We start from the raw sequence: 11,710 nt of genomic DNA on the forward strand, positions 1-11,710 counted from the left end.
GAATTACAACAATGATCCACAAAAATACATATCCCTTCAGCATTGGATGCACCAATACCAATACTCAAACTTAAACACATAATTATAAACAGTGAAGATAGAAAAAGTGTTGAAATACATACTGAAAAAAACCAAAGCATTATGAATTGAAAGTATATTTTACTAAATAATAAATCTATGAATCGATCAGAATCCTATTCAATACTACTACAATTTGGAATAATGGCCGACAAGTGGAGAAGAAATGGCTTGAACTTTCAGTGAAAGAGGAAAAAACAAACTTATAATATGAAAGTTGCACGTTCTAATGTTAATATGATGAAAATGAAAAATCATAATCAATGTATAAATAATTGTTCAATTCTAATAATTTTATATTATTGTTATCCACCATTATATCACATAAAAGATCTTCCTTCTCATTTTTTGTTAGTAACCACGAACCAGGAAAGCTACTGAACCAATCATAATAAATAACATAAACTTCATAATCCCTATAGGTATGCGTGGTCCCTTGTAGATGTGTGTGGTCCCTAGAAGGTGTATGGATAACAATAATAAAACTTGCTGATTTAATAAAATATTTGAGACATACAACTTCTTTGAGAACTGATGGGAGATATATCAAATCTTTGTGAAGTGATGGGAGATATACAACTTCTTTCTGAAGTTGGGAATTATTCTCAAAATTATTTTGTGAAGTTGAATGAATTAAGAAATGTTATTTTATGATTTTGATAATTGTTTCTTTTGTTTTTTCAAATAAATTTCAGAGATAATTCGGGCATGAACCTATCATTATCCATTATTGAATAAATGTTACACACATTAATTGTATATGATGATATTTTGAAAAATATTATAAGCTATGGGCTGTACTTTTATAACCCATTAGCGCCTTGCGTTACTGTTCGGTAACAAAACTAGTGTGATGTTTACAAATTAATTGCTACTGCATCATAAGTCATTTTGGGTCAACAATTGGATGGTAGGGTGCTATGAAACCTCCTCTTTAACCTAGTATCAATAAGGTTAATTTGTCTGTTTGTATTACTGTGCAACTTAATATTGTTTACGTGTTATTCTGACATCGCCACACTACCTATCTCTCTGGACAAGTAAGTGTATAAATAATAGTAATGTTCTAATTTGCTCAAAATCTTTTCAACAATAGATTGTTAAATGTTTTTCATAAGTGACTGTAATTTTTTCGTGATTCATTTGATGAGGCCTTCTCTATAGTTTTAAACAACGCTGTTGCCAATTGGCCTGTTTTGAGCAGAGGAGGGATGGCGTACAATAGGCCCTCTGAGGCCGCGGTGCTTCTTGGCCGGTTTTATAAAAAACAAAAAAAAAAAAAAAACGCTGTTACTGTACAGAAACGCTAGGCGTTTGAGGAGCTTTTATTTATTCTTGTGGTCATGAGATTGTAAACTACAAGGACATTGACAAGAAACAGTTTAACAAACTCAAATTTGTGTAAGTAGTTTTTATTAGTTAATTTTATTACTCACCTCCCTTTAAAAATTAGTTTTTTCATGAAACGTATTTACACAATTAAATTATAATTATATATCTAATTTTATCCAAACTTCCCATAACGTAGTATTTTCGACTACTTGGCTTCGACTTTAGTGTCAGGTATCATAAGGTATCAAGGCATCCATCTTGTAATCAATCTATAGTGAAGGCAAGAAAAGGAAGAGATGTACTGGAGAGAACCATAATTGCTCAGGAATAACAATGTGCGATACATGTAATGTCGGCTTATGTATTTCCTGTTCTAAGCCATTCTAAACCAGATCAAGCAAAAGGTGATTAATTTTAAGATTATGGATTTTTATAAATAAGGTGATTTACTTTTTGAAATATAAATAAAACGGTAAATATCTAAAAAAAAGTTTTTATTTTTATTTCTCTTTTTACCTGGATATATTACATTTATTTTTATGAATTTCACAAATAAAGTGGAAAATAAAGTAAATATTTGAAATAGAAAAATTTAACTCAATAAGTTATTGCAGCAGATATACGTAGAACAAACAACAAATTATTCACAATTCACAGCACAATCGCACCTAGCGTTAACATATGGTAACAGGAAAAATTTTGAAAACCAGAAGAGTTGAAAACAAAATTTTTTTTAATATTATTTTAAAAGGAAATAGATCCAATAAATCAAAAAATTTTATAAAAGTTTAGAGAAAAAATAATTCAGGCGCTAATGAGTTAATATCATAATCTAATACTTTTTAAAAAAAAATGTATGTACTTTTAAAAAAGGTATTAATATTCTTCATAATTTAAATATTCTAAGGGTATTTATATATCATGATATTTTTATAGAAGGAAAATCCTAAATCCTACAACTTGAAATTTGTTTATTTTCTTATTCAGGACAATGTTTTTGACAGACTGAAATATAATAGCATAATGATCATTACATTTAAACTGACATACTCAAGCAGCAGAACTATATCAAGGCTCATCACTTACTTAAAACAGAATGGATCAGATTCATTTTGAATGTACACAAGACCGACACACTCTGATCATAACCTCCATTAGTTCATCTCAGGTCAAAGATATATTATACCTAATCCAATTTAAAACACCATTTGGGCCCGAATTTCAGACCTCCTTCAGGATGACAATTATTAAATTTCTGATAAGAGTGCTCTCAAAGCTAATATTGAACAGCTTTGAGGAACATTTGAAATTTAGGAGCTGTTAGTGCTCCTATAACTATTCTTACATTCTTAATTGATATCTTAGCCATGAGTCTATTTGGACAACATTAGAACAAAAATAGCAAAACATACCTTTGATTAAAAAAAAAGAAGAATAAAATTAGATTTTTCTTTGGATATAAGAATAATTTAAAATAGGGTTAGATAATAGTTAAATGTAAAAAGAAATACCTATTCTTCTTTGTAGATTTATTTTCATCTATGGCTTGACCAGTTTTCTTATCTATGAGTGGAAATGGATTCATTTTTGAATCGACTATACATTCGGCATCTGTAAGGAAACCAATCAATTAAATATAATTATTAGTAAATTTATTTTATTTAAAAAAAACTACAACAATTGCTTCAAAGAAAGTGAAAGTCAATTATACTAGGTTGATTAGAAAATAAAATGGAATTTTAACAAATCTAAACACCAGGATTACGGATTGATGAATTAACCTGTCTATATATAAAAAAAAAGTTATCACCTCTACTTCTCGATTTATTTATTGCTTTTGACTTTTACTTACTCTATTTACTTCATAAAATAATCACTTATGAGTAAAAAATAGATCTAGCCTAAAAAAAAAAGTCTAACACTATTGATCCTGATTACAAATATATAAAAGATTTAGAAATAATATGGTCTGGGTGTCAAGAAGAATGAACTCAGAAAGCCACAAAATCAGCACTTCTTTAGACGTCTGTTATATTGAAATGCAAGCTTTTGAAATTAAAAACATGATTTCTGGTGTCGGGAAGGAGGGAGTATTGATCTCAGATTCAACTATAAACAGAAGACTGGGAGATTCAAACATCAATTCAAAAGATCAGTGAAAGGCCTATTCTGAATCCCTACTATCCTATAAACAGAATAAGATTAGCAAGGCAACACTAATCCTGGACTGTTGAGGAATAGATTAAATTACTCACTGATAAACTACCATTGATTCCTTAACAGTACAAATGGTTATGAACTCTTCAAAAAGATTCAGCCAGGAGTGTATGATTGAAACAGAAGTGTAAGGATGATGTTCTGGGATGTAGTTTCATATGAGATAGGTTAGCAAGATGGTAACAAACTAGGTGGGGAGGGGGGAGAAGAGAATATACTTAGGGAGATTATGTTAATTCATAAACGTTTCTTATAAATGATAAAGTTCAACCAAATACAAAAACAATATGAACATTTGATCTACTTGAACATCATAGGTATCTATAACTTCTAGTGGCCAACAAGAAGTCCTGAGCTTGAAACACTTGATACAAGTGTATACAAAGTGTATCCACATAACAACCTGGCTTAGTTATACCCCAATATACTTTAATCCTTTGAATGTAAACAAACATTTGATTTTTTTACATTCATATAGGTTTTCTGTGGTTTTATTTCCTAAACGAATCAGTTAGAATCCAAGTCAAGTGAAAAAACTGCTCAAAATGGAAATTTCTCGAGAGATTAGGCAGTTATTTGTTGTTCATAAAACCGCAGGGAAATCATTATGCGAAAGTTGTTAATAAAAGTGTTCCAACGGTTCAGACTGTTATTGGAAATTATGATACATAAGGTTGCATTGCAAGTAGGCCTAGATCAGAGCGGCCAAAAAGCTTCAGCGTTATCATGAGCGTCCTATTTTTAGAAGTGTTCATGAAAACCCTAAAATAAGTGCTCCTACATTAGCTACTAATTTATTGTGGGATTACAACATTGGAGTAACACCTCAAAGTCAAAGAATGGTTGTTCTACAATGCTCCAAGTCAGTTAAGAACACCACCACAATCGCCTGACCTTAATCCCATAGAGCACCTCAGGCAGGATCTTAAAATGAGGCTGAGGCATTACGAAATAAAAATTATATGGCAACTCTCAGAGGCCCTTAAGGAGGAGTGGTTGAAAATGGATCCTACTTAAAGTTAAAAAAAGTTAGCACAATGAATAATCGTCTGAGAGAGGTAATCAAAAATAAAGGAGGTCCCACAGATCATTAGACAATTATTTGCGTTGATAATTATTTTGTTATATAATGTATATATGCCGCATATGCAGACTTTTTTGGCGGAAATGTATTGTTACTTTTTCTACACTATTTTCTGTTGTTTGTATAATTTTTAAACAACTTTAAAAATGTACCAAATTAATCAAAAGGCCTGTATTTAAAAGAAAAAAAAATGGTTTTATCTGTTTTTCTCTTTTGCTTTTAACCCATTTTTTTGATTAATAAAAATTAACAAGTGTATGCTGACATTTTTTACTAACTGTATATGGTCAACTATTTGTAGATTTAATCAGGAACAAACTTTAAGATTATCGAATTGTTAAATTTTAAATCAAATTTAAATTTCATATAATAATGTGAAACTTTAGTTATAAAAAAGGAATGGTAGACACTATTTATAAAACTAAAAAAATATTTGTTTAAAATGCAATAATACTGATATAGTAATCAATAAAATCCTGATGTAAAATAATCAAAATATTACCAATTAAAAACCCCATTCCTGTATCAACACAAGATTTGAAGTAGTTGGAGGAAGGAAAAAGGTTTGAGAGCGAGTCAAGAAGGGAGACAATCAGCTGCTGCTTATCTTTGGACTTAGTCACTGTAGTTTCTAAATTACTGTCTTCACTGAGCAGAGAACCTGTAAATATAAACATCATAGTGAGTTACTAATATTATAGTTGATGAACAATAAAAATTCAACTAAGAAAACTATTTTCTTATATAATTGAACACTAATATATTGAATTTTAACTAAAAAAAAAATTATGTATATTCAATAAAATGACCTTTAATTTAATTAAAGAAAAATGTTTGCATATAAAATTAAAATATATATATTAGCTAAAAAAAAAATCTAGTGCGGCGCATGCAGCACACAACTTTCCCTTAACACTCTACTTTGAATTTAAATTAATCCTCACTCGTTCCAGAGCAAATATTTATGTATTATTCATCACCATAATCATTTTATCCCCTTTACCGCTTGTGCAGTGTGGGGTTACATTTTGGAGAGTCTGGACCAAATATCTCGCTCTTGGACCATCTCCCTTCTCCTACTCCAGTCCATATCCCGCCTCCTTAACACTCTCCTCCCAGGAAATACGTGGTCTTCCTATTGGCCTTCTTCCCTCCACACGAGCCTCATATGTCTTTCTGGCAGTTCTTTCCTGGTCCATCCGAAGGAGGTGTCAGAACCATCTTAGCTTGTGCCCCTCAAGGATACTCTCAGCCAGTTTGACTCCAAGGTTAGTCCGAATGGTACTGTACTCTATCTCGTTGTGTCCTTCCTTCCACCTTACGAAGGTACCGCATCTCCATGGATTGGATCTGACTCTTGTGTTTCGAAGTGAGGGTCCACGATTCGGAAGCATAGGAAAGAATAGGGAGGAATGTCGATTTGTAGATCATTATTTTAGTTTTCCTTGTCACCTCCCTTTTGCCCAGGAAACCCCTTCGAAGTAAACTAAATATTCTTCCAGCTGCATTGATCCTTTGAGACACTATGTATTATTCACTGTGACAATACGTTCCCATAGGAACCTTCCAAAAGAGGATTTCAGTTGACAGATTGACTAACTCTAATTCCTACAGTTTCAGTAAAGTACTTTTAGTAAAATTTTAACACTTTTCTTATGAAGAAGTATAGAAATATATCAGTTAGTTAAAATTTACATTCCAGTTATCCAATGCTAAATGGTTATAGAATCAATATTTAAAATACTAAGAATGGTTTTAATGAAGTCAATCTTCCTGTCAACTGAAAGGATCATGTATAGGTTAAGTAAAATTAACAAACTATTTATTTAATAACAATGGTGAAATGATAACATTATCAGACTGGCTAAACATAAAACCGCACTATGCATGCACCCACCAGTTAGAACTCTTGTCATGTCAACACAGACCTTTTATTTAAGTTAAATATTATTTTTTCTAAAATCTCTGGCTATCCAAGGGTATATAATAAGTATATCACTACTCTTACTTCCAGAAATGTGCTTTCAACCTGGACAAACATTTTCCTTTTATCTCCTTCAGTTAATTATCAAAACTATGAAATTGTTAATTATGTTTAAATAATTTTCAAGGGAACAAAATAATAATTGAATAATTTTCAAAAGAACTTTAAATTCTACTTTTTGCATTGTCAATACATATAATTTTTATCCCTGGACCTTTTTACTTTTCTGGGCCCTAAATTTGTCAATACAAAACTTTATTTCATAAAAATGCTCTGGTAAATTAATAAAACCAACAAATTAAAAAAAATGTTATTTCCTACATTTTTGGTCTTCACTCTCTTTTATAACGTTCTCAAAGTGTGAGACAACATTAACCTAGGAAAAATCTTTTCATAACAGAGGAAACGTGGATTGGATCACTCTCAGCCTCTGTTTTCATGAATTTAAATATGTTTTGGTTTGAAAATGATTGGTTACTTTTTTTGGATTGAAAATGGAAAGTTTGCCCTCTACCCAGTTTACTTGACATGGTAAACTTATAATCTTAGGATATTAATAAAAAATAGTTTTGAAAAACTGATAAGAGGAATTTCTGATAGTAAAGTTGCAGAAAGGTCAGGAAGAGGAAAAGAAAGGTTAGGAATTAAAATGTAGTCAAGTCAACTGAGTAAGTCTGTCCCAACAACCACTTCTGACTATCTAAAACTGTACAGGATTTGGGAGGGGAAAAAAATACTATGGATGCTCCGCACAGTCAGAAGTGGATGTTGGAAAAGATCAAGTGGAGAAAAGACAAAGGAATGGGAAGGTGATGGGAGAATGTTTGTCACTGCGCTTCCTCCCTTTACCCATTGCCAAACTCATCTAAAATGCTCTAGACTTTAGGCAGTTCATGTAAATATATCCAGAGGTCATAATAGGCAAGACTAACGATTTGGACATCTTCAGCTGAATTTGGTAATCAAGTTACCACAATATTATTAACATTTTATATTTCTGTGTAAAAGATATTTTATTTATATTTATTCTCATTTTTTATCTACAATTTTAATATAACACATAAAGAATATTTTTTTATTTAGTCATTTTTTCTCTATTTACATTTCTTTTTTTTTTTACTTTCTTATACCTTAATTTTTATTAACAATTTTTTTTCAAATTACAAAAACTCCAGTAACAAATTCCTTTCAATTTCTTACCATTGTTTGTTACATTCTATCTAATTGTAACACTACATAAGAAAATTTTACTCTCTATCCCTCAACCTTTATCCTTTTACTTACTTTTCTATTTCCCACCCCACAGTTATGACTGATGTCCTCAGCTCCTGTCAAGTTAATGCACAATCCTTTATTGCCCACTTTGATGAATTCAAACAGTATTTCCTCTATAATTTTTACTAAATAATAGCAGTATCCGAAACATAGCTTAAACCCTTTATTCCTTCCTCACAAGTTTCTATTCCCAATTACGCTTTCTTTAGCCATAACAGATCCAATCACATTGGAGGTGGTGCCGGGTTATAAGTGCATGTTAGACTCAAGGTGAAAATCCTACACATCACACATAGTCATCTGAAACCTGATTAGACTTTTTTATTTTTGACTCTCCTATAAAAATCCTTTCCTCTTCCCCACACCGCATTCCCTTTCTCTCATTTCATGATTTGAGTCCATCACAGTCCAAATATGATACGACCTACCAGTCAAATCCTTTACTCCTAAAATCATATCATATTGTAGTTTGGACCTCCTTTCCTATGAATCCCTCCAACCTGACCTTGATTCTGTCTAGTGAGACATTAGATACTCCTATAATTCCATCAATCCTATGGTTTCCAACCTCACTTCACATTTGCAATCCATATTAGACATCCATGCTCCTCTCAAAACCTGAACCTTATGCCATCCAACTGCGCCATGGCTTACCCTGGAAGTAAAGGAAATCATAGAATTAAGAGAAGCATCTAGATGGAAATTTTGTCGGATTCACTTGTTTGCAGATTATATGTATTTTAAACAACTCTGTAATACAACCCAATTATGTTGCCCCAGCAGTTTAACATGCTAAATCCTTTCACATTTATCAGGCCCTCTCCTGATTCCTTTTTTTCTCACGTATCCTACGATGAACTACTAACCACCATTCAAAGATCCCACAGCAGCAATTGTGGACAGAACAACATTCCTATTAAATTGGTTAAATCTTGTCTCCCAGTCCTTATTCCCGTTCTTTATCATAGCTAACTCACAGGTTAGATATCCTGGAGTTTCAGACCTATTGAGTGCTAAGTAGAGCCATAGGATGGTCAAGCCCGATTAGCAAAGTTCAACTGCATTACAAATTAAACTTTTTTGTATTACACTAACATAAAAGTCAACATTTATAACATAGAAGGATTATTTTTATAACAGAAAAAAATTTAACATATTTATCAGATTAACTAATCATACCAAGAAATGTTTATGGGTGAAAAAACCAAATAAAAAAACAGATAAAATAATAACAGACCTTTATAACCTTTAGTCCATTTGGCCACTCCATTCAGGTTCAACAACTTTCTTTTCCAAGATAAACCAGCTGAAATTGTTTTTAAATAATTGTTATCACCATAAAATACAAGGAATGTATATGCACAAATTATATGAACATAAAAATAATAAATATATATATTTACGGGCTGATGAAGTTAATCTATCGACAAATTTGGAGTTCAGAACAGAAGAGAGTTGAGCTTCTGTTACAACATTTAGTACTGCAAGGGACCACACAACATCTAACCAAGTCGATGAAGATGGTAAGTCACCTTCCTTAATCTGTGAGAGAATCTATCACAAAAGATTCAAAGTAAAATTATCAATTAAATGAGAGTTTAAATATCAAAAATCGTAGAAGCAATAAAAATACCATTACACATTATTGCTATTTGCATATTTAATTATATACATGTATGGCTATTTATCAAACATCCTTGTTAAAAAGAGATCAACACTGTAGAAGTAGCGGCCATTATACCTAGCAAGGATCAGCTTAAAAAGATATTATTTAAGAGACTGAAAACCATCAACTACATTCAAGTTTTCATGTGCGGTTGCTCATGTCCCAAAGTTACTGAATTGGTTTCAGAACTTGAAAATCAGGGTGTTGTTTTATTTATAAAAAAAAAATGAAAAAAAAAGCTACTCATTTACTGATTTTGACATTCAAGAAGTGTGATCTCCCTGAAAAGTAAGTCTTATATTTTCTGTCCAAAGCAATTTCTTTCATAGTTTCTTTCTTAGTTTTTCATGATATAATCACACACACACATGCAGGCATGCACCCACACACACACACCAGTAAACATTGCCAATATAACTAACTGTGGTAAATGTGGAAAAAATTCTCCCAATAATGATAATTGTTATAATTGTCCAACTGCACTTGTGACCATCCAGCATTTATTAATAAATACTCAGTATATGAAAGGGGAAAAAATCTGAAAAACCAGAGTACATGATAAAATGACCTATCATCAAGCAGAAGCAATTATTAAAAGTCAAGAGTTTGAAATTGTTAGAATCAGATCTCATGCAGATGTAAAGACAGCTCCTCAACATCTGTCCTCACTTCATCACCACAGGAAATGTCTATAACTGATATGAGGCTTTGCAAGAGCAGGTAGTCGAGGTTCATAATAAGTACTTAGTAATCCAGATTGATTAAAAGGAACACAGGTGATAACTTAACTGCAGTGACAAATTAGTAGAACCTTTACCAAATAATAGCCAACTTGAAAATAAAACAAATAGTTTTCCATCCCGATTTTCAACCTGCATGTTAGACTTACAGAATGCGATTATAGGTTGAATTGAAGTTGTGTCCAAAATCTGCCAAAAAAAATGACAATTAGAGAGGCTTAAGGAAGAATTTAAAAAAAAATGTAAAGTGATAAAAATACTATGAAACTGAAAAAAGAAAACAATGATTATTATTTTCAAGTACAGAGTCAGCTGCAAATTAAGGGTAGGAACTCGTGGTATTTTGTAGTGTGAACTCCTAGAAATTTGCAATATGAAATTATTCAAAGAGTCAACGATTTCTGGGAAACTAAAATGATTAGGAAGTTAATACTCTGTTTCAAAGAGGTCATTCTTCCTTTATTATTAGATCCCAGGTTAATGAGGACACTGGACATTAGAGAACCCGACAGAACTAAATTCTTTATGTAATTATTAGATTGCAATGGTCACTGGTGTTATTAAATTTAGTTTTGAACTTTTTGATCTCTCCTTTTATTGTCTATTTTATTATTTTAAGGCTCCTGATTTTATGATTAGTTCATTAATTCATACAAATGGATAAGTTAGTAAGATATAAATAATACTAATTATGATAAGTGAACATAAATGTATATACATAATCACAATCCAATTGGATCAAAAAATATGTAATATAAAAAATTATTGTTAAATTTTACCGTAAGAAGTTCCTGGTTTGGAATATGCCTCACACTAGATAGACATAAGAGTAGTGAGACTAAGTCTTGACACCTACAAAGATCTTTTTTCGTCAGCGCCCAATCACACAGCACTTCAAGGAATTCTATCAATTCATAAATTCTTCATAAGGGAATAATTAGATATAAATACTTTTTTAAAACTAAAATAAATTATAGAGCCACCTTCTTTAAAGAAAGAATGACTATAACAACAAAAATAATATGTTTTAATCAATACTTGTTTTATATTTTTTGACCATGATTGGTCAAAGGTTTAGAAAAAAAAACCTGTAGTTTCACTTTTCTTAAGTTTAAAAGTTTTTTTTATAAAAATGAATAAAAATCTTGTTTTAAGTTTAGAGAATATTAAAGAAGACAACCGATCATGCTATGATGAATAATAAACAGTTGTTGATTGGAGAAGATGGTCGGGGAGTGCGGTAAGCAAAGAACAACATAAATAAACAAAAAAATATTTATTTGTTTAGGCATAAATAAATATTTTTTTGTTTATTTATGTTGTTCTTTGCTGAC

General features: G+C 31.2%; 1 protein-coding gene across 2 annotated transcripts in view; it reads right to left on the reverse strand.

The window, feature by feature from the left end:
* Positions 1-11,710, reverse strand: part of LOC106683327 (FAST kinase domain-containing protein 4) — a 30,349-nt gene that overhangs the window by 11,568 nt on the left and 7,071 nt on the right. For both annotated transcript variants that reach the window (XM_014424714.2, XM_067051523.1), the window contains exons 6-10: positions 11,156-11,280; positions 9,374-9,524; positions 9,208-9,276; positions 5,214-5,372; positions 2,922-3,021 (exon numbers count right to left, since the gene is read on the reverse strand). In XM_014424714.2, coding sequence (XP_014280200.1) covers positions 2,922-3,021; positions 5,214-5,372; positions 9,208-9,276; positions 9,374-9,524; positions 11,156-11,280 — 604 coding nt within the window. The remainder of the gene's footprint in view (positions 1-2,921; positions 3,022-5,213; positions 5,373-9,207; positions 9,277-9,373; positions 9,525-11,155; positions 11,281-11,710) is intronic.

Source organism: Halyomorpha halys, unplaced genomic scaffold (genome assembly GCF_000696795.3).
Source record: "Halyomorpha halys isolate HHAL.00 unplaced genomic scaffold, Hhal_1.1 Scaffold478.1, whole genome shotgun sequence".
NCBI classification, from domain to species: Eukaryota; Metazoa; Arthropoda; class Insecta; order Hemiptera; family Pentatomidae; genus Halyomorpha; species Halyomorpha halys.